General features: G+C 41.1%; 2 protein-coding genes across 3 annotated transcripts; one reads left to right on the top strand and one right to left on the bottom strand.

Annotated features, from left to right (window-relative positions):
- Nucleotides 1–140: 140 nt before the first annotated feature.
- LOC138960010 (hillarin-like) lies at nt 141–20,548 on the top strand. Of its 2 annotated transcripts, XM_070331729.1 has the most exons (12): nt 141–267; nt 1,296–1,553; nt 2,037–2,156; nt 5,552–5,793; nt 7,416–7,607; nt 9,165–9,426; nt 11,977–12,462; nt 13,187–13,339; nt 15,043–15,193; nt 16,149–16,438; nt 16,779–16,967; nt 17,862–20,548. In XM_070331729.1, exons 4-12 carry the CDS (start codon nt 5,570–5,572, stop codon nt 17,919–17,921), a joined length of 2,007 nt encoding a protein of 668 aa, XP_070187830.1. In that variant the 5' UTR covers nt 141–267; nt 1,296–1,553; nt 2,037–2,156; nt 5,552–5,569; the 3' UTR covers nt 17,922–20,548. The 2 variants fall into 2 exon arrangements, with proteins under 2 accessions (XP_070187830.1, XP_070187829.1); XM_070331728.1 differs by lacking the exon at nt 1,296–1,553 and having other exon boundaries at nt 153–267.
- Nucleotides 20,549–20,675: 127 nt separating this feature from the next.
- On the bottom strand, nt 20,676–25,934 carry LOC138960011 (uncharacterized). The gene is made up of 3 exons (XM_070331730.1): nt 25,503–25,934; nt 24,978–25,248; nt 20,676–24,811 (listed from the first exon to the last, which is right to left on the bottom strand). Exons 1-3 carry the CDS (start codon nt 25,887–25,889, stop codon nt 24,210–24,212), a joined length of 1,260 nt encoding a protein of 419 aa, XP_070187831.1. The 5' UTR covers nt 25,890–25,934; the 3' UTR covers nt 20,676–24,209.
- Nucleotides 25,935–26,307: the final 373 nt, after the last annotated feature.

A 26,307-nucleotide genomic window follows, 5' to 3' on the forward strand; every position in this document is an offset into this window, starting at 1 on the left:
GGCGCTTCGCGCCTTCACACCCATATCTTCACAATATACTTTTGGAAACCCCCCCCATAAAATGAACTGATCCGCCCCTGCGAACAAAAAAGGCCTGCTCAACAACAAATCAATGTAGTTCCTTGTTGATATCTTAGTGTGGAGATAAGGAAGGTGATCAATGATCGAACGCATACACACAGACAAAAGTGTGTTGACATTGGGCAACAGTGCTGTGTTATTGGCAGTTATACAACCGTCATGGACGAACGTTGGCGAAGAGTCAAGGTAGGGAATTATTTCACTTTTTACCGTTGCTGTTATTGACAACCTATGCTTTAATACTTTTGTGTATTTAAGATCACCGACCCTTTTCATGTTGTTCATGTATTTGAAACATCAGAAATATGTACTTTAAATAATGGAAACATATGTGTTTGTGTGTGTGTGTGTGTGTGTGTGTGTGTGTGTACGTGTGTGTGTGTGTATTTGTTTGTGTGTGTGTGCGTGCGTGCGTGCGTGCGTGCGTGCGTGCCTGCTTAAAGAAAGCCCGAGCCCATTGGAAAAAAAGGGTCCCCGAACACAGAACTAAATAATTAAGCAGATCTTTCAAACCATCAACCACTGTCCTATGGCACAACTTGCCTGACAAGATCAAAACCACAAACTGATATAATGTAGACAGGAAGAGAAGCTGAATTTTGATTTGTCCAAACATCACTTGAAGGAAAATTCACAGTGCGCGTGTGGCTATTTAATCAAAACTATTGATCATTATTTGATACATTGCCCTATGTAGATGATCACCTGACAACAACAAATGCATTACCTGATATTTGCAGACGTGTTGATATTTTGGTAAAGGGTATCTATATACAAACGTATTAGTTAAGTTGGTCAATTATGATAATTAAAATCGGTGTTCATATTCATGTAAGCCTACGTAACCTCACTACCTTTAAATTGCGTACTTTTAATATATGTTATTGACGAACTACTAGTCAGATGCACTGTCAAATTAACTATGAATCACGCTCTATCTTCTATTTTGTACGCGCTGGAAACTTTCCTCTTTGTACCTTTTTTCTCCTGGATTTATTTTTTCTTCATCGCAACACCCTCTTCGTCATCATGATTGTCAACAACAGAAACAACACCACCAACAACAACAACAACAACAACAACAACAACAACAACAACAACAACAACAACAACAACAACAACAACAACTACAACCATAACACTGAAAATTGGAATGAGGTTGTACAAGAAGATTTAACAATTTTGACGTAGTTCCCTTATCCTTTGATCTGCAGAATGGACTGGGTGGACTGGGTGGACTGGGTGGACTGGGTGGCCGAGTGGACTGGGTGGCCGAGTGACTGGGTGGCCGAGTGGACTGGGTGGCCGAGTGACTGGGTGGCCGAGTGGACTGGGTGGCCGAGTGACTGGGTGGCCGAGTGGACTGGGTGGCCGAGTGACTGGGTGGCCGAGTGGACTGGGTGGCCGAGTGACTGGGTGGCCGAGTGGACTGGGTGGCCGAGTGATAAACGCACTTGTCTCGGAAGCGAGAGGTTGCGAGTTTGACCCTGGGTCAGGGCGTTAGCAATTTTCTTCCCCCTTTCCTAACCTAGGTGGTGGGTTGAAGTGCTAGTCTTTCGGATGAGACGAGGTCCCTTCGTGTACACTACATTGGGGGTGTGCACGTTAAAGATCCCACGATTGACAAAAGGGTCTTTCCTGGCAAAATTGTAGAGGCATAGATACACATGTCCACCAAATACCCGTGTGACTTGGAATAATAGGCCGTGAAAAGTAAATATTCGCCATAATTGGCTTGCGATTTACTGGTCGATGTGAATGCGTGATATATTGGGTAAAACATTCCACCTCACACGGCAGAAATTAATATGTAAAGCGCTTAGAGAACGTCAAGCGCTATATAAATCGCCCCATACATACATGCATACATACATACATACATACATACATACATACATACATACATGCAGACAAGTGACAATTTTCAGGCTCACAAATACCACTTTTATTTGCAGACACTTGATGATGTACCCGATTACGTGGACGGGTATCCACCCCCGACTCCTCCATTGAACAAGAAGTCTGACATCTTCCAAGCAAAAGACTTTGACTACATTGACCAACGAGCAATAGCTGTAAGACATTAGGGTTTTTATTTAAACAGGAAAGTTAGGTGTATCTAAAATGTAATCATGAACAACATACCATAAGAGTCATCCCTTTAGTTGTTGATATATGACTTTTAGTGAAATAATTAGTTCGTTTTGTCTACACCTAACGTTCCATAAAAACACCTTTGTTATTTTTAATTCTTGTGAGAAAGATTGCTTATTGACAGAGAGACACACACGGAGGCTTAAAGAAACATTCACACTGACAAGAGCAGGCACAGACACAAACGCGCGCACAGACACGCACACACACACACACGCACACACACACACACACACCACACACACACACACACACACACACACACACACACACACACACACACACACACACACACACACACACGTATGCGTTCACCCTCAGCATCTGAGGATTTGTCTACACAAGAATTTACACGTTGCACATCTTCCTTGGGAAAGGCTTTTCCATAAGACTGCTGTGTGCATGCAACTGACCTGTTTGCAAAGTAAATCTTAGCCATTATTGTCAACTGACTCGCAGTCATAGTCACTAGCATAGTGGACGATTGCCAGCCCAGAACAAATAACTCGATGAACAGAAACTGAACACAAAAGAGCTTGCATAACAATTACATTACATTTATCTATTTTATCAGAATAGTTACGGAGCATGTTTGATTTTAGCATGGCAGGTGGATTTAAATTATAAAACAGTAAATATCTCAAGGTTGCATTGCGCAGAAAACTTCTGCAACGTGACTTCTCCACTGCTATATCTTTAATGTCAATACTTGTGTGTTAGTGCACAATGCATCGACAGGCGAAGGCAGACGTTTACCACTTTGTCAACAAGTAAATGACGTTGGGAGACTATTGAGCCCTGTCGGTGTGTTATATGATTTTATAAAGGTGGTATTTTGTGGTTCTCAACCATGCAGTGCAAATGCACCGGGCGTCAGACTGACGAGAGAAAAGCCCCTTTATTGTATGTAACTGAGCCAAGATCAGGGAATTTGTTCCCATCTTGTCTTTCCTTTTGTTAGGGGGGGGGGGGGGGGGGGGATTTCGTTTTTGCTTACCTTTGAAGTTGCAGTGATCTGGTACGGCTCCAAATAAACTGTTTTGACCAAACGTCATGCGATTTCAATAGAAATGTTAAGCACAGAGCAAGAGTATAAGAGTACAAGTCTTCCATTGCAGCTTAAATCTTAAAAGTCGATTTCTTTGCAGACAAATAACATCCATGAATGTTTGATTGCTGTTGTACAGACGTTGGGGGTGCACAGTATTCAAGTTGTATTTGTGGACTCTTTGAAACACATTATTAAAAACATATTATTATGATAATAACCCAAATCAAGACTGTCAACATTTCGGCATTAGACAGTCACTATTAGCAGATCTTTCATGTGACTTATGAACGTCTTCACTCGGATCTTTAAGGCCGACGAAGACCATTTTTTGATGATGTACCACAGGATTTTGTTTCACCCTTACTTCACTGTTGGAAAAACTGATTCCTTTGGGTTTGTTATCATACAAGCAGAGCCAGAGTGTTATGGTGTTTAGAGTGCTTGCCTCTCACGCTGGCGATCTAGGTTTGAAACAAATACTCGCTTTTTTCCAGTCAACCCAGCTGCAACTGGGTACCCCACCCTCTTCATGGCCGCGGAAGGCAGAAGCAGCGAGGGAAAGGAGATGCACACCTGTTAACCCGTGATTTGTAAATCACGTCGAACCTAAAACCGCGATATGTAAAAATGTAAAAATGTAAAAATATCGCATTCCACAAAGTAATGCATGCCTTTTATTATTATTAATTTTTCTTTTTTAGAGCCTCTACGTTGAGTGGTGGGGGTGGTTTTAGATCCACATCCCATTTTGGTGCAATCCCATTTTGCCGCCGTCCCATTTTTTGCCCCATCCCATTTTCGCGACATTTTACAAGCCAAGCGTCATTTTACTAACATGTCATAACAATAGCGCGACATCCCATTTTGACACCATATCTCATTTGGCCGCCATGCCGTTTCACCGCCATTCCATTTTGCCCCCATCCCATTGTCGCGAGATTTCACAAGCCAAGCGTCATTTTACTACCGTGTCATAACAATAGCGCGACATCCCATTTTGACACCATTCCATTGGCCGCCATCCCATTATTTTGTTTATTTATTCTTCTTGCCAAGCCTCACTATACTACTATACTGCGTTATTCAACTAGGAAGACATTCCGTTTACGCGAAATCCCATTTTTGCCACAATCCAAAATGTCGCGAAATAGGGATGGCGGCGAAATGGGATGACGGCAAAACGGCATGGCGACAAAATGGAATGTGGCGCTTGTGGTATGACATGGTGGTAAAATGACACTTGGCCTGTAAAATGTCGCAAAAATGGGATGGGGGCGAAATGGGCTAACGGCGAAACGGTATTGCGCCAAAATTGGATGTGGAGCTAATGGTACATGATAATTATGGTGGTAAAATGTCACTTGGCCTGTGAAATGTCGCGAAATGGGATGGGGGTGAAATGGGATAACGGCGAAACGGGACTAATAGATCCCTTGACTTTGGGGTAGTGCGACTCTGTCACTGCTAGCTTTCCACTGGGAGGAAGCGACCGGAATTTCCCAACGATGGGACATCCTAGTAATGAAATTAACAGAGTCGCGCTACCCCAAAAGTCAAGGGATTTCGTTTTTGTCCCTTGACTTTGGAGATGACAAAAAAATATCGGGCGCAAAAACGTGATTTGTAAAAAAATTTACAAATCACGGGGCGCGCCCCGCGATTTGTAAAAGCATTTTTACAAATCGCGAGGCGCGCCCCGCGATTTGTAAAAATGTGACCCTCCACCACGAAATGAGTCGCATGTCACCTCGCGCGGTTCTGCGCTAGGCTTAATATAAGTCCGGGGAGTGTCTGGTAACAGTGTGAGGATCACCTTAATCACAGGCTTATAACTCAAACAGTGTTCGCTCTGGATAGAGCATAAAAAACTCTTTAGGAAAATGTAAAAATATGAAAATCATGCAAAGGTGACATGCTACTCATTCCGTGGTGTAGGGTCACAAATGTTTTTACAAATCGCGGGGCGCGCCCCGTGATTTGTAAATTTTTTTACATTTTTACAAATCACGGGTTAACACCGCCCTAATTAAGGATGGCCCTAGAGAGGTTGAGAACTCTAACATCTCGTTCCCCTACAGCCAATCATGGTTATGGGACTAATTTATCACACACGAAAGAACGATGTACTCCCTTAACTTGCTTGTGATCATCAAAGTAAATCACCCCCTTTTAAGTTTAGGTCTTCATACAGTGGGAAGTGGGAAGCTATTAACACTCCAATATATTTTCATGCATACGGCATTTGGTTTACATTATTTTGCACAGGCGCCTGACGACATTGCAATGACCTGGGAAGGACTACATAACTATCTCTTCAAGGGTCTGACAAACGACATACAGAAAGTTAGGGCTCTCTTCATGTGGGCCGGTACCAGAAAGTTACTGTACCCCTATGGAATTCACTATCGCTTGGAAGCGCCTGATTCTTCGCCGCATGTGCTTCTCAAGGAGCTGACCGGCAATTTCAGCTTTCTAGCATTAGCAAAGTTTTTTGCACACCTCTGCAGGTAATAATTAGCTATCGATCTTTATCCTACGCTTTTGATAAGAATAGAAAGATTTAAGATTCCCCATGTTATAACACTATATAGCTATTCTGATGAACACGTGGGGGAATTCGGGGGCTGTGATTGGATGGTCTCTCCCGATCATCAAAGCATATTGCTGCCGAAGTCGGCCATTTTTCTCAATATCCAAAAGCATATTGAGAAAAATGGCCGACGCATGGTTCCGGTTTACACATCTGTACCACGCGGCGATGTTTCTATCGACAACAGCATACACTGACAACTTAAAAAGCTGTTTCAACAACTGTGTTGTGAAATCGAATGCACTTGGAGTCAGTTTTTCTTCCAAAGTCAGAAAGCGTGTAGCGGTGTGCATGTCTGCGCGAACATGATGCGCGTAACTGAGAAGTTTGTCTGCTATCAAAACCTGAGATGAACGCATCGACGCAAAAACTGTTATTTTGTAAGTTTGGAACAACAAATCAAGGTCACAACAGCTATATATAATCGCTATTATGTTTTCAGCGTAGCAATAGGGTCCGATATTTAGACTCGAACAAGTATAATGCGACTCGTCTTCGACTCGTCGCATTATACTTGTCTCGTCTAAATATCGGACCCTATTGCTACGCTGAAAACACAATAGCTGTTAATAATGAAAGAAAATGCACGAAACCACGTAAAACCCAACAACAGAATAATACTGAATGTACTGCTTTACCATGTGTGTGTGTGTGTGTGTATGTGTTTGTGTGTGCGTGCGTGCGTGCGTGCGTGCGTGCGTATGTGTGTGTGTTTGTGTGTGTGAATGTGTGTTTGTAAGTGTGTGTGTATGTGTGTGTGTGTGTGTGTGTGTGTGTGTGTGTGTGTGAGTTTGTGTGTGTGTATGTGTGTGTGTGTGTGTGTGTGTGTGTGTGTGTGTGTGTGTGTAAATGTGTGTGTTAGTGTGTGTGGGTATGTGTGTAAGTGTGTGTGTTAGTGTGTGTGTGTATGTGTATGTTTGTGTGTGTGTAGTTGTGTGCGGGTGTGTGTTGGTGTTTAGGGTTTCGGTCGGGGCCGGAAATACAGGCATAATGCCTTCTCAAAATACCATGTTGTGATCAGCTCGCTTAAACATTAGGCCTACATGGTAAACAAAATGTAAGAATCACATACATTTGGATAACTCAGTTTACGTCAAATGCAGTTTTACTGACTGTGTGATGTTGAATTTGCCGGCCCATGTTGATATCTATTTCCTCAACATGTCTTTATCATTATCTAACAGTCAGCATATTGGAAATAAGTCGTATAATTTGCCAATTCTCTCATTGTCGACCAGACATCGTCTAGTCTCATCAGTTAAACATCGTTATCGTTATTGTTGTCTTACGTCCAATGAAAGCGAACTGCAAACACAACTATAGCCTTTCAGCACGAATCGAGACAGGAATAGCTTTTTGAATGACAACGAATGAGCAGATTTCAAGCAAACTGTGAAGATGAATCAGCAACTGCCAGTTTGTGTTATTTTTGCTCGAAACGCTGGTGATAATAAAGAAGAAGAGGGAAGCAAGAAGGAGAAGGTCGTAAGGGGTGCTTACATATAACAATGAATAACGGTTAAAATCTTCCCCCTGCAGGTCAGCTAATCTGCCTTGTGTTGTGCTGCACGGGAAGTTTAAATCCAGAACTTCTTTCGGCGACGACATCTGGAACGCTGTGCACGTTGAGGGGTCATGGAGCCTCGTGCAGACTTCAGATGCCTATGTTCGATGTATTGGATCTGATGGGTGGACATTGATTGAGGACAGCGGGAACCCCGAACGAACAAGGTGCTCGTCATTGATAATCCAATTTTGTCATCATTTTCACGAGTTTTCATTCACAAACACCTGGGAAATAAATCTCATGTTCCCCATGCAATAAATCCCCGGTTACCATAGTTGCAGGAAGCAGGTTTTACATGGATAATCAAAAGCAAACCCAATAGAAACGCTCGGGGATTCTTCGGCTCTTTTCATTGGCGTTTCCCCAGACCTAAACGGACGACACGACACTGCTTTGCAAAGTTCCAAAAACGAACTGGCAAACTGGCACAAGTAAACAAAAAACAAAACTACTTCATGAAAGGTCATAAATTCATCACAAACAAATGAAACCTAGCGATATGTTTTGTCTTCTTACAAAGTCATGGAGTGCGTGTATCTGTGTTTCGATACACAGACGTTCGGAGAAACACGAACGTCAAATTCAAGTCAAACCAATTGACCCCTGACACACGTACACACATCTTAACCAGTGCACAAGACGTTGTATCAATAAACAAAGCGCAAATAAGAAATACTGAGAGGAACATACAGAACTGTGCATCCTCAAACCTGACATATTTATCTCAACATTTTATGAACTCAAAACACAGAAAGGTACTTTCACACGCCAGCTTTGATTGCAACAACGTGCTGGGGCCCCAAACCATGAGTTATCAAAACGGAACTCGTGTTTCAAAGCATGGCTCCCTGTGTGGATTTTGCACTTATTTTCTCACTACCAAAATGATGACAAAAACGATGTTTGGTGCTTTGTTGTCCGAGGGGGAGCATATCGTCTTTTGTTTCATATTTATTGACCAAGGCCGAGACTTTTCACTTTGAATTTTGCGATTACAGAGATAAGTTGCAAATTGACTATGAGTCGCCGTAGTAATTTCAACATTGACTGGGTCTTTGATAGTGAATTTTTGCAATTTGTGTCCTTGGAAACATAAATCCAAAGCCGCGATGGTTCCACACATCAAACAAACAGCCTGTTCGGCTTTTACTTTCACAATCCACGTTTCGCCTGAAAGCTCAAACACATTCACTACCTCGATTCGTCCCATATGAACATTGTTTTTTTTGTTTTCCAGCTGCTTATCAATGAAAACATGTGAAAATGATGACAAACATTAATTACCAAAACGAGTACAGTGACCCCTTGGCTAGACTAAGCTGTGCTCACGCCTCGTTTTATACGTGAAGATTGTGAATATGTTCTCACGGAAAGCCAGACAGATGCGCTTTGGATATATAATATTGATGAAGCTTAGTTATTAAACAAAGGTAATTATTGCATTGTTTTAAAAAATTTAAAAAGCGTCAACAAAAATCTGCTTAACTTTGGAGCTTGAGCATACTTATCGTTGCATGAATTTCAAAGTGGCCCTTGAATTCTTTTGAGAGTTATATAATTTGCACTTGCCTGTTAAATGCCGTTGTTTCTTTTAATTCACTCTCCTTACAGTAGCAGCATTAGTACATTGATTTTAAGAACAATCGAAGAACCGTTATTTTCACGGCTATTGCATAAAGCGTATTTGAAACCGATAAACCGTTGAAATGTCTGTCTCACAGGTCTTTGTTTGTGGGCGTCGTCCTCAAACAGTTTTCGCCAGACGAAGACAGCTTTTTGATGGACCCAGAACTATCTATCCACAACAACTTTCCACTCAAGGACAACGCATGGCAGCTTATCCCCGAACCATGGTCCCTGGAAGCGTTCATGACTACACCCAAGTTTTATGAGGCGTATCTTCACTCATCCTGGCACCTTGCGGATAAGCACAAGCTCTTTGAAGAAGCTGCGGGCGGTAGATGCCGCATCACCTTTGACAAGGTAAATAAGTAATCTAGGCAAACGCAAATTCGACGTGTCAAAAACAGAAGGGACCAATTAAAAATTGCTGTAAAAATCATAATTGGCAAAACTTGGCAAGTTTTACATACGAGGATAAAGTCAAATCAATTATCTACCTAGCACATGTTGTTTTGTTTAGTTGGCTTGCCTATTATTGTCAAAAAAGTAATTGCAATTTTAGGAAACGGTATTCTTTCTACTCTCGGATACAATGAATGTTCGTCCTGAGAGTGGTGGTTTTTTATTTTTAAGTAATTAGTTGTTTTGTGGAGGTAGGGGCAGAAAAAATCCTAAATCGAAAGAATGAATATGTCACATTACTTTTGAATCATATCCATAGTAAGTGTCAAAATGTATCGTCCTGAGCGTATAAATACCTGTTCAGAAGTCAGCACAACAAGTACCCCCCCATGTGAATAAATCGATTATTAAAATTATCAAATGAATAATTATTAAACAGTTAAAATAGCCAAAGTTCGCACTCTCATCATACAGTTTACTGGGGTTTTTTGACAGGTATATGTAGGATGTCAACCCCCCCGCGGGTTAGGGGGAACAATTTACCCGATGCTCCCCAGCATGTCGTAAGAGGCGACTAACGGATTCTGTTTCTCCTTTTACCCTTGTTAAGTGTTTCTTGTATAGAATATAGTCAATGGTTGTACAGATTTTTGTCAAGCAGTATGTAAGAAATGTTAAGTCCTTTGTACTGGAAACTTGCATTCTCCCAGTAAGGTCATATATTGTACTACGTTGCAAGCCCCTAGAGCAATTTTTTGATTAGTGCTTTTGTGAACAAGAAACAATTAACAAGTGGCTCTATCCCATTCCACCCCCCCCCCTTTCCCCGTCGCGATATAACCTTGAACGGTTAAAAACGACGTTAAACAGCAAATAAAGAAAGAAAGAATGTAGGATGGCAAAAGAATCTCCCACTCAGACAACCTTGTACCCGTTCCCATCAAGACGGAGACTGAACAAATATATTCCTTTTAGGCACAACCAAAAACCTGCCAACTGATAATGGCCGGCACTCCAACAATATTTTCACACAAAAAAAACAGTGGAGAAAAAAAGCATGAACATTAAAAAAAAAATGAAAGACCAATGTGAAGATCGAACCCATGACCGCTGGGTTTGTTGTGCCACGTTTAATATATCCTTTACACCACAGGGGCAACTGCAGAGTGTGACAAAGGAAAGCATTATAAAGTTGAACGCATGGATGCGATCTCGCAGCGATTGAAATCTTTGGTGTGATTAACACATTTACATACTCAGCTACCACTTTAACTATATCTTCCATTTCAGGTATTATATCAAAAAAGAATATTTTTTACATCAAATTCCAACATCTTAAACCTGCGAATCCAATTTATCTTTAACTATGCCACAAAGGAATACATATCAATCATATTCAAACCACCATGGCAATAAGGTCTGCAAACTACATTCCCAGGAATGTTTTCACGTGTACCATTGCACAGGAAGGGAAAAAAAAGCTGCATTAACTTCTCGTAAACATTTTGGGTGGGTCTGGAAGTGCAGTCAATAAATTAACCAATGATTTTCAAAATTACATTTCGATCGAATGGAGTTAACTGTCTTCGACTGCAATCGTTTAACATTCTTTTAATCTCTTTTATTTTTGCTTCATAATTAATCCCAGAAATGTTGCTGGTGTTTGTGGAAAATGTGACCCCCCCAAAACTAATCCCAGGGTCCCCCCAACAAAATTCATATCCCTCTTATATCTTTCATGTGATCCAGACAATTTCTGTTTTTTCATTATCTATCTTTAATCCAGAGTATTTAGACAATCTCTGTTTTGTTTAAATACATTCAACAAATGATTTTGTACAACCATCCAAATAAGAGTTGTATCGTCCGCAAACTGAGACAATAGCACTTTCTCGTTTTTTAATTTCAATCCTTTTATCACCGGATTATTACGTAACATGAGTGAGAATATCTCAGAACATATTAAATAAAAAATATGGCGAGAGGTTATCACCTTGTCGGACGCCTCTTCTTATATTAAACCATGCAAAATATTGGCCATTTACTGTAACACATGTCCGTATGTCGTGGAGAAAACCTTTACCCACTGTTATACATCATTTCGAAAATTGAAAAAATCTAATGCCTTTTGTAAAAAGGGCCAGGACACACTGTGCAACGCTTTTTCAAATCCACGGCTAGCAACACATCTAATATATTATCTTTTTCAGTAAACATCAAAACATCATCTTGTTGTTTTTTTATTCTGAATTTTGGAACGTTGGCAGTCTATCTGATTTTGGATTTAAGTTTATATGATCCCTTCCGAACAGCAATAGTTATTGCCACAGGGGGTTTTAGTTGTGCATAAGGAAAGAAGAAAAAACAATGAGAATTTGCCTGCTGACATGCAGTATTAACAAGCAAGCACAGCTCCCAAATGAAAGTGGTGGTGTCGGCACATGCGTTAATGGTATCAGAAATCCATTTCGTGTAACACGTACACTTGCATTTTGCTTCATGATGCAGATGCCGGAGAAGAGTCGAGGAATAAAGTACCAGCTGTTCTTCAACGAAGAGAAGTCCAAGGGCAATCTCCCAAAGGACCTCCAGTTGACAAACTACGTCATCACCGAGAAAACGATGACAACTCAGTCCTTTGCGATACGCCTTCCTGTTGTAGGCATCTACGAAATACGCATGTTTGACAACGACATGAACAACCTTTGTGACATGGGTCTGAAATGCACTGGTAAGATCGGAAAGCAGAAGCCTTTTCCTGACATTCCGGAGAAGGGATTTGGTTTCAGCCAGGAGGCGGTTGACTCTGGGCTGGTGAACGCATCGCGCGAAGAAGGGCTGGTGGTGGCCAGAGAAGGCGAAAAGGTCCGCTTCAAGTTCCGCACGTCGCAGCCACTGGACGTCCAGGCCCGTCTCGTGCACAGGTTCCTTCAAAGTCAGGAGCTGGAAAGCCGTGTCACTCAGGAAGAGGATGGGAACACCGTGACCGTTACGGTACGATACGTGTAAATGTTCGCAATAACTCTGTCAGAATTTGCAAGAGTAGTGGAAGAGCTGCGCCCCGAGCAAGCGATAATTGCCGGCCGCAACAAAGCATAAATCCGATTTGTGTATTTTCGAAAGGAATGGGGTCATATTGAGCGGATTCTGAATAATATACACGTCGGAGTTAGTTATTCGTTGCGGTCGTTGTCTTAACCACCACGACCATGTGTTTCCTGTTTGTCACTCTATAGCGGGCCGCACCTCTTTCACAACGCTTGAAAATCCCTAAAGAAATATTTCCGGAAAACCTCTACTTACACCTTCTGCCTCTAGCTGTCCTTGTCACCCTGTCATTGTCAGTGTTCTTCCCAGACACAGAAAATAACAATAGGTAAGTTAGACCTCGTTTTTAAATGTATATCGGTCAAAATGTCCCAACCACAAAACAAATTGTTGTGTCAAAAGACGTCCCATGTGGCAAAGCTTATCGGACATTCGACCGCTCTCGGGTCATGATAATACTTCTAATCAAAAAAGTATGCGTAATTTACTGAGGCCTTGGAACAACACTGTATTTGTGTAACAATTGTTTGCACAAAATAAATCGGATGTTGGAGATTCAATATTCAAAACTGGCTTTATTTATACACATGTCAGTGCTATTTATTTTCCTCAGTCTCCACAGGTTTGAAATTATTGTTTTAACGGTATAACGGCTCAACTGATGTTGCAGGTGAAAGTGCCGTACCACGCACAAAACCCTGAGTTTACCCTCCAGGTCAATGCAAAGACAAAGGACAGTGAGGCCGACTTCATGAACGTACTCAACTACCTGCTCACACCCGACAAACAACTTGTGTATTCGGACAAAGGTCAAGCAAAGCAGGTGAGAAATACCCCACCAACGTACAGCACCAACCCATACCCCTCAATTTCGTTTTTACAAATTTGGGCAAATTGATTTTGAAGTGTCTGTCTGTAGTTTTCTTATTCAGTGGACAAACATGGGAGGCAGATTGAATGACGGACGGGCAGACAGATGGGCAGACAGATGGACATGCAGACAGATATAAGGATGGTGTTTCAATGAGCTAGGAATCTATCGAAGAGGAACGCGAGCATTACTTGTATGGTGCCCATTCGAGCAAAATAGTTGTTCATATCGATTTTCCCTCTTCTAGTCGTGATAGATTCATTTGATGTGATGAATTTTTTTAAACACCTTGAGAATTAGAGTTTATAACAACAAAACTGGAGAAGCAGCACCCAAAGGGTTTCGTGTGCATCTCATTTGAATATTCAGATAATCAGTTAAAGTCGCCTAATGATAAAGGCGTCGGCCTTTAATCTTGAAGGTTCGGAGTTCGAATCGCGACTGCGTCTGATGGCGAAGGAGATTTGTCCGATATAAGCCAACTTCTTCTTCTTCTTCTTTTTCTTTGTTTATGGGCTGAAACTCCCACGTTCACTGTTTTTGCGCGAGTGGATGTTTACGTGTATGACCGTTTTTAACCCGCCATTCGGGCAGCCATAAGCCGATTCCGGGAGAAGCATGCTGGGTATTTGAGTGTGTCTATAACCTACCGAACTCTGACATGGATTACAGGATTTTTTCCGTGCGCACTTGGTCTTGTGCTTGCGTGTGCACACGAAGGGGGATAAGCCACTAGCAGGTCTGCACATAAGTTGACCCGGGAGATCGGAAAAATCTCCCCACTTAACCCACCAGGACCATATAGCATTGTCAGTCCCCCGCTCGGGGAAAAGGCAGTGAAATTGACTAGCCATGCAGTATTGCGCGGTAGTGGTTGCGCTGAGAAGGATAGCACGCTTTTCTGTATCTTTAGTCTTTTTAACTTTCTGAGCTTGTTTTTAATCCAAACATAACATATCTATATATTTTTGGAATCAGGAACCGATAAGCAGTAAGCTGAAATTGTTTTTAAATCTATAATCAAAATTTAATTGTAATTATTATTTTCATATTCTTAATTTTCAGGGCTTGTTTTTAATCCGAATATAACATATTTATATGATTTTGGAATCAGAAAATGATGAAGAATAAGATGACATTATTTTGGATCGATATCTAAACAATGAATTTTAATTACAATTTTCAGATTTTTAATGACCAAACTCATTAATTAATTTGTACGCCTCCAAGCTGAAATGCAATACCAAAGTCCGGCCTTTGTCGAAGTTAGCTTAACTGAAATTTCAATCAATTTGGTTAAAAAATGAGGGCGTGACAGTGCCGCCTCAAATTTCACTAAAAGCCGGATATGACGTCATCAGATATTAATCCAAAAAAAGAAAAAATGGTCTGGGGATATTATCTAAAAGAATGTGTATGTAAAGTTTCATGAAGATCGGCCTAGTAGTTTCTTCGGAATCGATCTACACACACACACACACACACACACACACACACACACACACACACACACACACACACACACACACACACACACACACACACACGCACATACATACACCACGACCCTCGTCTCGGTTCCCCGTCTATGTTAAAACATTTAGTCAAAACTTGACTAAATGTAAAAAGAAGGCTGAGATCATATGTTGTGGCAGGTTTCCGACGAACTTTCCGCCGCGCTGAAAGACGACGACATCGATCGCCTGGAGAGTGCTGTACGGCAGTTCCATGCCGGCAGTGACGCGAACAGTGACAGTGACATCCTCAGCCAGGCCTACACCAAGCTGAAAAGCCTCCACACCACTGGTTGGTATCAGTCGAGTTCCGCAGGCGTAGCTGAATTATCACAAGATTTGGTTTGAATGCATGTCCGTATACGTAGGAGGTTGCCTAAAAGTCAGATTCTTTTACCGTCTGTGATTTAAATGTCTTAAAACCTTGCCTGATGGGACGTCCCGGTGTAACACGAAATTTCTACTCCACGAAAAATTTACTCCGGAGTAAATATTTCGTACGAAATTCTTACTCCGAGTACACTTTTCGTACGAGAAAAGAACTCCCCAAGGCACGAAAAAATTACTCCCTCCACGAATTTTTTACTCCCCATTTATTTTTACTTCCAGTAAAAATCTCGTACGCAAAAATGGGATGTGGGCGAAGGGATAATGCCAATAAGTGATCCTGCGCACACGAATGTCGCGCTACCGTCCTTCCACCCCTTCCACCACCAAGACTAATACAGGGGACAAGGGAGTAAAAATTTCGTACACCTGGCATGGGAAGTTAAATTGCTCCTGTTGGGCTGAAGTAATTTATTCGTTATTTATTCGTCAGGGGAGTAACATTTTTGTACGAAATGTTTACTCGGAACTCACCTGTCTTGGGGAGTAATTTTCTCGTGCAATGGGGGAGTGCTTTTTTCGTAAAGGGAGTAACTTTTTCGTACAAAATGTTTACTCCGGAGTAAAAATCTCGTGGGAGTAATTTTCTCGTGTTACACCGGAACTAGCAGTGAGTTCTGGATGAGGGCATGTTCAGAACAAGGGCTTGCTCATTTTTTTTAGGATACTGACGGTATGTTGCTTCACTGGGGGGTGTATTTGCTGTTGAAAGATGCTGTTGAATTTCAGCATTTTAAAAGGGGATTTCTGGTTCTCTCCTTGAGAAAAAAGGTACCTTTTCTGGAACCTATGAACTCTCCCCAGAGCCAGCCCTGTAAATACCTGCTAATGACAATACGCATTCGTCTTTTAATATCCAGCCATCAAGAATGCCGTTGCAAGCAAGAATATCGACAAGATCGAAGCTACTCTGAACGAAGCCAATGCGTCAGCGGTGGCCTACTATATACACCAGTCAGACGTCTTCCAGCAGGCACAAGACACACTACGACGCTTGCGTCGCCTGGCAAGCGTACGTCACGAGGTCAAAGAGCTTAGCGGGTCACAGGTCAGCGAAGTTCAAAGCTACAACCACCCACATCCGGGCGTGCGTGATACTGTCGTGGCCACATTCGTTTTGCTGGGGGAAAATGACAAAAAGCTGAAGAAGGTATATGAGATGACCTCAAATGTCAGGAATGAGGGTTGGGGGATGTATATATGTGTGTCTGTGTGTGTGTGTGTGTGTGTGTGTGTGTGGTTGTGTGTGTGTGTGTGTATGTGTGTGTGTGTGTGTGTGTGTGTGTGTGTGTGTGTGTGTTTCTGTTGTCTGTCTGTCTGTCTGAATGTCTTTGTCTGTGTGTTTGTTTCTGAGTCTCTGTCCGAATCCGAAATCATAATTCCACTGTGTTTCTCAATTTAAGAATCATGCCATAAAGATACACCTAATCCTTCCTGCAGCAGTTCAAATACGTTGTGGTTTGTCATGTGACTTATTTCGTCCGTTTTAGAAATGGAACGTTGTCCAAAGTCTGCTGCGCAGTCATGGAAAACAGAACATCCTCTATCGTATTCAAAGCTATGACGCAACCAAGGACGTGGACCCGAAGCGACTTGAAAGCGCGGCTGCTCTGCTTGCTAAGATTACGGCAGAGGAAGTTCGCTCCCTTAGCATCGGCGTTGCTGCTTTTTACAACTGGGTAAGGTGATTGAACGAAAACAGTCTTGAGCATTGAAATGTGCATGCTTCTAGAGTTGGGTGATCTCCCGACATTATCCCAGTTTGGTTGACCCTCGTCAAATAATGGGTCAGAGCGGGGTCATGTTCGGTTCATAAAAAAAACTTAACATTGAGGATTTCTCTCATATGGTTGAAGCTTAAGCCACCAAATTTCACACACTTGTAGGTTTCATTTCATAATCGTCAGACATAACACAAATTTGGCTGGTTTTCGTCGAATTTCAAGACGACAGCATAAACATGTTTGTTTGAGAAGGTATACCACTACGAACAATATCCACTGACCTATCAAAGAAATACGTCCCACTATAATTTAGTGAGTGTAATGGGACATGATGAGGAAGAGTCGTTTAAAGCATTTTGTTTTCTTGTTAATGAATTAATTTTACAGATTGGCACAAGTGAAGATTGTTGTTGTTGAGTTGGCCATGCACATCTTTGTGGGGCATTTAATCAGTAAACATACATCCATCAAATCCAAAAACAACAACAACAAAAACAAATCAATAACAACGTTCCAACAACTGACCTTTCTTGTGTTTTGATTCATACATCCATTAGCATCCATCAAGAGAAGAATTATTTCATTACAAAATCAAATTGTTTACGGAAAGTACCCAGGATATTGAATTTTGGTATGTGCCCAAGTGACCATGAAGACTTAGTTTTATTACATGTAAAAGTCAGATCAAAGATAGTAAGGCAAATCGGGAAGGACAGCGCCTTTAAATGGGACCCACACGAGAGTGGTATGGTTGTGTTCCTTAGATTGTATGATCCAGATTCCTGTTCCCCTTATCTATCGGTCTTGCACTCAATTTTATGTATGCCTTTTATTCCTGCCTTTTGACAGAGCAAAGCTGTGGTTGATTCAGCACTGGAAGAAAACAACGAAGAGCCCGTCAACCCATGATAGGCAAGATAACGCTAACAACAACAACTCCGAGGAAAACGACGAAACCTACGACAAGACCAGCAGCAACAGCAACTAAGTTGAAGACGGAATGAAACTGTGATGTAAACAATAAAAATTTGCAACTTGTTAACAAAAATTAAAAGAATTCTTTTGGTAGGCTTACAAATGAGCAAAGTAATTGTTTCATTGTTTGCTTAGTTTTGTGGTGCTTTTGGTGCACAAAGTTAAATGTACTCGTTCAATTTACTGTCATTTCTTACATGCCCGTGAGTTGTTCTTATTCTTGTTGTTGGTGTTGGTCATTAACGTACTCGCCTACTCCTAAGGTCGAGAAGATGTGATTGTTTTAAGGGATGTTTTGATCTAGCTTAGATCGTATGTGCTTCATATTCTGATAATGTTGCTGTTTGAATCTCATCCCTAGGCTATGAGTATCACGACGCAGGTATAATGAGTTGTTGATATCATTGTGAAATCCTTTAATCATCTTCAAGTTACTCACCAATCCACCCTCTCTGTTAATGTCTCTCTCTCTCTCTCTCTCTCTCTCTCTCTCTCTCTCTCTCTCTCTCTCTCTCTCTCTCTCTCTCTCTCTCTCTCTCTCTCTCTCTCTCTCTTTTATCTCTAGAATTCACTTCCAAGCGTTCTCATACATACCATCAATTTAAAGAAATATTGAATGCAGACATTTTTCATTTTCTATTCATGACACATTTCCTTTTCACTTCGCCGACCTTCTCAATTAGCCTGAACGTATTAATACTTCAAATAACTTGTTTTGTTCAACCTTTCCCAATTGTCAGCAGATAAATGTCGTTATTTATCTTCAATTTTATGGTGTATCTAATTTTAATGCGCTGAACGGTTATTACTTGCAACGTTGTTGTTCCTTCAGATCTATCCGTCAATTCACAGAGTATTTTTGTGTGACATTGTCGGTGTTTTTTCTTGTCCGAAACTATTTTCCTTATACATTTAATAATAACAATGATTTTTAATTTTTTCTCCCTTTTTGGTTTGTTTGTTTGTTTTTTTGTTTGTTTGTTTAACATTGATATAACATATCTTTAGATAAGTCCCTCTCATGTGCGAGGGATGGATATTTAACAAGTTGCGTGAAGCGATATAAAGACATTTAGTCAAGATTAACACCACAAACCACTCATCGCCGAGACTACATTCAGATAGTCTCGGCTAACCATACCGAAGACCGAGATGGGTCACGCTCGCTGCCGCGAAGCACGCGTCCGTAGTACTTACTGAACCTATTTTCTCTATTCTGAGCACATTTTTAGAGTAAACATAACATATCTATATATTTTTGAATTCAGGAGAAGATGAGGAATACAATGCAATCAATTTTAAATCTGTTTACGTAAAATCGATTTTAACGACAACTTTATTGAGCAAACTCATCAATCAATTTTTAAGCCTCCAAGCTGAAATGCAATACCAAAGTCTGGGCTTTGTCGAAGATTACTTGACCAAAATTTCAACCAATTTGGTTGAAAATGGAGAGCGCGACAGTGCTGCCTCAACTTTCACAAAAATCCAGATATGACGTCATCAAAGATATTTATCCAAAAACTGAAAATCATCGGTGGGGATATTATACTCAGGAACTCTCATGTAAAGTGTCATGAAGATCGGTCCAGTAGTTTTCTCTGAATCGCTGTACACACACACACACACACACACACACACACACACACACACACACACACACACACACACACACACACACACACACACATACATACATACATACATACATACATACATACATACATACACCACGACCCTCATCTTGATTCCCCCTCTATGTTAAAACATTTTGTCAAAACATGACTAAATGTAAAAAGCAACTGTTTACTCATGCCATTACCCTTTTTGAAAAATGTCTTGTCTTGTCTTGTCTTGTCTTGTCTTGTCTTGTCTTGTCTCTCTTTCTTACATGCACGCTGTCAAGGAATTTGTATGGTGTTCAGGAGACCAGTATAGTAACAGTTAAACAGAGTAATGTATGATTATTTTCATTGAGATCAGTAACGATTTTGTTATGTTGTGGTATTTAGATGATTAGTAGTTTGGAGAAGTTATGGCAATTAGACGTGTTGCGAGACTGTATACTGTTTTCCTTTTGATTTGTTCTCGTGTGATTACACATTCCTACATTTGCATAGGTATGTTTACCTTTTATTGTCTGAGCTAGCAGTAGTAATGTTTTATATGAATGTATGAAGCTGTCACCCCTACCGCTCAAATGAGCATGCTGGATGTGTTTTTCTGCAGGAAGCAGAGATCGATAGGAAAACATGGCACGTGGATGTGTTTTTGCTTTGGGGTGAATGGTTGAACGGATAAAGTGTGTAATCATTTGTAAGTCTAGGTAGAAAGTGTGTGTAAAAACAATAGGGAAATGTTGCAAAGGAGTATTCTTGGTGTAAACAGGGTAGTGAGGTTTTTATTGGTTTCTAGTTATTCCGCTCTTTCGATCTTTGAGTTTCACTTGTGCTGAAATTAGATATATCAGTGAGTCCAATATCTTGTGATTTTCTTTTATACCAGTGATTTTGTTGTTGCCTTTTGTTCTTTGATTCAATAGCGAAATTCTCGAAGTTTTATTTGTTAACCAAAGTGTTCTGGGCGCATATGGGTGCGTGACGTCATCGCCCAGTGTGTCTGTGTGCGACAGTGCGTGCCTGCAGTGTGTAGACATGTGTAACTGAGTGTGTGTATGATGCAACCCGCGTGCACGAAAGTCCGATGCAGGACTACGACTATGCAAACATAATAATTCACTGACAGTTGTGGCGAGCTTGCCAGGATCCTCCTGATTGAAGAACCTTTCAGAAGGTGTCCATAGACCGATGGAGGACTACGACTGTGTAAACATATAGATTCACAGACACACGCACATACACGAGGTACTCTCGTTCATACTTGGAGCTAAAACCAGTATTAGATAATGAATGTATTTTAATATGTTAAAAAAAAAAAAAATTGACATGTAACTGTTTTTCAAAGTCCAAACGAGTACATAAAGTGGCCACTAGACTTTTTTGACAATAAATGGCGAGCGACCTCTTGAAAACAAAATTTGATTTTCTCACGTTCCACCGTCATGGCTATAGTAATCATTAATCACTCATTTCAATGGTAAGCGATGTACATTGATTTCAGTAGTAAAAGAAACATTTATTTAATGGTCAAGAATAGAGATTCATTTTTATAGCAAAATTAACATTGAATTCAATGGTAACGAGTGGCCACCGATTTGAGTCGTAATTTTGTAGGTACATTAAATTGAATGCTACAAAATGTACATATTGTAAACAGAACAGTCAGTTCAACTATAAGAAGTGAACATCGATTTCAATCGATCGTAAAAGGAATATTCATTTAAATGGTAAACAATGCACAGCCATTTCGTTTGTGTACAGCAACAACGACACTTATTCCAATGCAAAATAGTAAACAGCAATTTTGGTCGAAAGACGTGAATAGTAGTTTTAATGAGAACATTGGAAACAATCCATTGTTTTCACCCACGAGATACACACATGACAAGTCACAGCTGGCGCCTTGACGTCATTAGCGTGCGAAGGAAAATAGCTGTCGTGGCGGATTCCGATTTGATGACGTAAAGTTAAAACAACAGACTGCTTCCATACCCTGGAGCGAACCATGATACATGCCAAATACTGCTATTACGGGACTAGTGGTACACAAAGCAGGGCTGTAGAACTCAAATGCAAATATGTTTAAAGAAACAAAACAACATTAACAAAAACTAAGGACTGTTGGTTTAATAATGTTTGGATAAAGGTATTGGCGTTTAAGTCAAGTTTTAAGTTATTTTATTCATATCAAATGATTAGCTTTGATTGGTTTTACATACCACTAATTAGAAGTACTGACATCGTTCAGCAGAGGTCCGATTTTGCAAAAGAACATGCCAAATAATTATCAGTCATTAATTTTGTCTGATGTCAGGGTTGTGGAAATGTACTGGCTCGGTTGTCCCAAGGGGTATAATGATAAAGCTGACTGACAATTAAACGTTGCAAAGCCCTTTAGATACTCCGTCACTTAAAAATGCTTTGTGTAAAAGCACACTTGCAAGTATAAGTTGTTGTGCTTCTTTGATGCGTAAATTGATTCATGGTTTTGTAAATATTGAGCGATGAATAAAGAAAGCACTGTCAACAACAACACACCGTTGGGCAAATCGCCATTTTGTCTTCTTCAACTATTTGGTTTTGTGTTGTGGTTTGTAAAATGTTGAAATGTTATTAGTTTCCGTACCACAAAAACTATGTCAACCTCATAAGTACAGTAATTTAGACTTAAATCGGTCTCAGAGACGAATCATTGTAAATTATTAATGCATGCAAAGTTGTTTGAATAAAGGAGAACGTTCAAGTGACGAGGGTTTCCGGCGTATGCGTTACTACAGTGCGTTAACTGTTTCACAGTAATATGACTTGTACAACTTTTACAATGTATGTGCTCGTACACCCCTCTCTTGTGGCACATGGTTAGACAGGCATCCGGCGTACGAACCATATTACAGTGAAAAGTTGACACAACCTGTCGAACAGCTTCTGCTTGCACTGGTGGAGGAACATTAACAACGCCTCCGAAGCCTCAGTCCACGTACCTGTTATGCTAGCAGTTCACTCCACAGTCACATTGTATCGTCTGTCTTAGTTCGTTCAGCCTACTAAAAATGAGCTTAACTGATATGCTGGCGGATGCATTCATTTTGGTTTTAAACGGGGCGACACTGTTCCAGTACTAGCCACGGAATGGTCTGCGACCACATCGACAATGGATCAGTAGCACTGAATTAATTTTTGACAGTTCACTGTAAATTGTTCTTTGGTCTCAGCTCATTATATACATATCTATCTTTACCAGACAAAATCTCAACAACAATGAATATAAAGACTACGACATTTACATCATCATCTACAACAATAATATCACAGTATAGTAACAACAACACAACACAAGCAGTATAAGAAAATCGTTGATCTTTGTCAAGGTACTCAAAGCTGTTTCCCCTTTTGCTCAAAACTTTTTCGTGATCGACGAAAGTACTTTTTTTTTATACCCCAATTTTTTTTACCAGCACCCCTCGTCCCAGAAATATCTGCAACAGCACAGGTTAGATTGAAATTGTGTGCACGCATGTTTTTTCTCCAAACATTCCTTCGCTTGTATGAACTAAATATTGTCACGGTGTGTTGCTCATGTTGAAAAAGAGCCATTGCTGAGTCTTGTTTCAAACACAACACTCAGACACTTGTACACATTTTGCAAAAGGTCTCCATGACATAACAGTCCGGAGCGAAGTGACAACTTCATCGGCGCTTGAGCCAAACGCCCGCGAAACACTAATATCTTATTCTAACTAGTGTACATTATTTGTAGAAGCTGAATACTGTAATAACTGCAAAAGCGGGGAAATACTATTGTCTGCAGTGGAACTTTCAGCACCAACACTTCTACCAGTCTACCAATCTGTAAAAACAACAAAAAAGAATTAAAAAAAAACTTTTTCAAAAGCATGATCAAGATCGAGTGCAAGCAACAACTTCTTGACGCTTTGAACCTCACCACCCCTACTCCCCTCCCGCTTCCCACCATACCCTGTCTCCACCTACATCGCCTACGTACAATGCTGTGTACAACAACATCAGTGGTACTTGCATGTGCAAAATGAACACATGCACAAAACATTCAATTGATTATAATGCTGATTCTGATGCGCTTGCTTGCATGCACTTGCACTGTAAGCTTATGGGATTCACGTCTTTGCAGCAGTCAGAAGAATGGATAAAAGTGCTTTAGTCACGGGTGTAAGATTAAGGGGTTTCGCTTGCTGTTGTCTCCAACAGTAAACGAAGGAGAAGTATCATCTCATGGTTCACGAGAAAAGACTCATGAAAACGCACCTTTCTTCAGACTTGTCCGTTGCAATGTGGAGATTAACCTAGTTTTAACACAATTCACTGAAAAAAATGCCGGCGTGGAAAATGAAATCAGTTTTATAACACAGTTCACGTTAAGAAACAAACACCAGTGGTTCGAAACTAAATTCATCAAACAATTATGACCCTGCTGCACACAAGAACAGCTAGGCTGTTATTTTGGGTATATTTTCATGTGCAGGGACTTTTTGAACACATCCGAGATGGTTTACCCGATTGTTCACGCGGGAAGGAGTGAGCCTCTATGACAATACTGCTTGATTTCCGATAGCTCTGATCGGTTTGCTCAATTAGACTTCAAACTCAGCCCGTACCTCGCCTCCACTGGGAGAGGCAAAGACTGTGACAGTTCTTCCAGCGCGGTCTGCATATCAAAGTCCTGTTGAACAACCAAAAGGAGGTCTTGCACAACGTGGTCGTCGAAGAGATCCATTTCTTCAGCATCGACAGGAAATATTGGATCTGGTGTGAGCAAGGACCCGTTGGTCGTAATGTGTTTAGGCTGCCAAACATTTTCCAGTTGCCGGTCCGAGTCCATTGTTCGAACTAGGTTGCTGGCGTGCGGGACTTGGTTTTCGTTCATGTCCATGCTGTTAGCATTGACAGGAAATGCTGGATCTGGTGTGGGCAAGGGCCCGGCAATCGGAGTATGAGTAGGCTGCCAAACATTTTCCAGTTGCCGGTCCGAATCCATTGTTCGAACCAGGTTACTGGCGTTCGGGACTTGGCTTTCGTTTATGCCTATGCTGTCAGAATCAGCAGAAAATGTTGGATCTTGTGTGGGCAAGTTCCCGGTGGTCGGAGTGTGAGAAATCTTCCAAATATGTTGTAGCATGCAGTCCGGGTCCATTTGCTGAATCAGGTTATTGGTGTTCGGGACTTGGCCTCCTGCAAAATCATCAATGTGTCATTAGGAATTGTTTTGTTATTAGAACATTTTCGAAGAAGGTCACATAATAATGACACTGTGTCTAACGGCTTCCGGTGTTTAGACATTGATGTGTATGCTTTTTTTGTTGTTGCTGTTACACTGGAAGGAATTTGTTGCGCTTACCTGTAGCATTCCAAGCGACACTGTCATTTGTGCGGGAAGCAATATGAACAGAAAGCCCGACATCACAAGTGGGTAATAAAGACGACGTCACTCCAGCTTCTGACGTCATGGAGTGTCCGAGAATTCCCGCTGGCTGTGGTTGTGGAGCAGGGTAACGTAAATGCAGATGACGACACAGCGTGAGGAAGCTCTCGGCAAACTTCACCCAGGTCTGGAGATCTCTGATCTGCTGCTTCATATCGTTGTTTTCATCTTTTAGTCGTTCACAGTTCTGAAACAATGGACCCATCCATACATTATGGCACAAGTCATCCTTCAATGAGCAAGTGAGGAGATAATGTATGTGGTGGTATTGGTGCGAGTTCATACTCTGTTTCATAAATCTTACAAAGTCTGTAGGCTTTGAAGTTATTGGAGCCCACAACTTCGTTATACTCCCGCACGCCCAAACCCGGGTGACAGTAGAATAAGAAATAGAAGAAAAAAAAGGTATATTAAAAAATAAAGAAATAAAGACCTACTCACCGATGCCAGGCAGTCAAGATCTCTGTTGGTGCGCTGAGTTTTGCGTCTCGCGTAGTCTCTCTTCTGTTTCTTCCTTCGTTCTATTCTGTTTTCCTCTAAGTTGTCATCAGAACTCATGTCGCTGTGGTATCTTTTTCGTTGCCCCGGGCGGTTTGTCTCATGCTGTCTCTCTTGTTTTGTTGAGCGGGTTTTACTCTGTCGTCTTTCTGTTATGCGGGTTTTACTCTGTTGTTGTCTATCCGATCTGTGGGTTTTCCCTTGTAGTTGGTTCATTTCTGTGGTGTTGATACTGTCGTCGGTTTCGCCGTCGAAGGTTGGAAATACTCGCGAAACTTTAACGGTGTTGGTGTAATATCTCATTGGCTGTCTTCTTATTCTGTGCATCATGCTTCGTTGATGCGCCCCCTGCGTTCGCGTTTTCCTTCCTTGATTTTCGATCTGCATCAGATTAAAAATAACAGACGACAAGGAAATTAATATCACATTCGATAATAATTATACTTATGACATCACACAAGAAAACCGGCTATAGCCTATCTTTGGTGGGCTTTTTCAGGTTTAGTCCAGTTTACGGGAAGTAACCTACAGGCATTTTTTTCGCAATCCAGTTTTCTTCCCCCTTTTACAAGATACAAGATACAAGAAGTTTTATTGTCCTCATCAATACAAGGAAATTTGGCATGTGTGTGGCAAGACATAATACACTGATACATAGACATTTACAAAACACAACTGAAGTTCAATATCAGCACACCCTTACGCAACATACCCACTACTTCAGACACACAGGCTACATGTGCCCCTC

Source organism: Littorina saxatilis, linkage group LG2 (assembly GCF_037325665.1).
Source record: "Littorina saxatilis isolate snail1 linkage group LG2, US_GU_Lsax_2.0, whole genome shotgun sequence".
NCBI lineage: Eukaryota > Metazoa > Mollusca > Gastropoda > Littorinimorpha > Littorinidae > Littorina > Littorina saxatilis.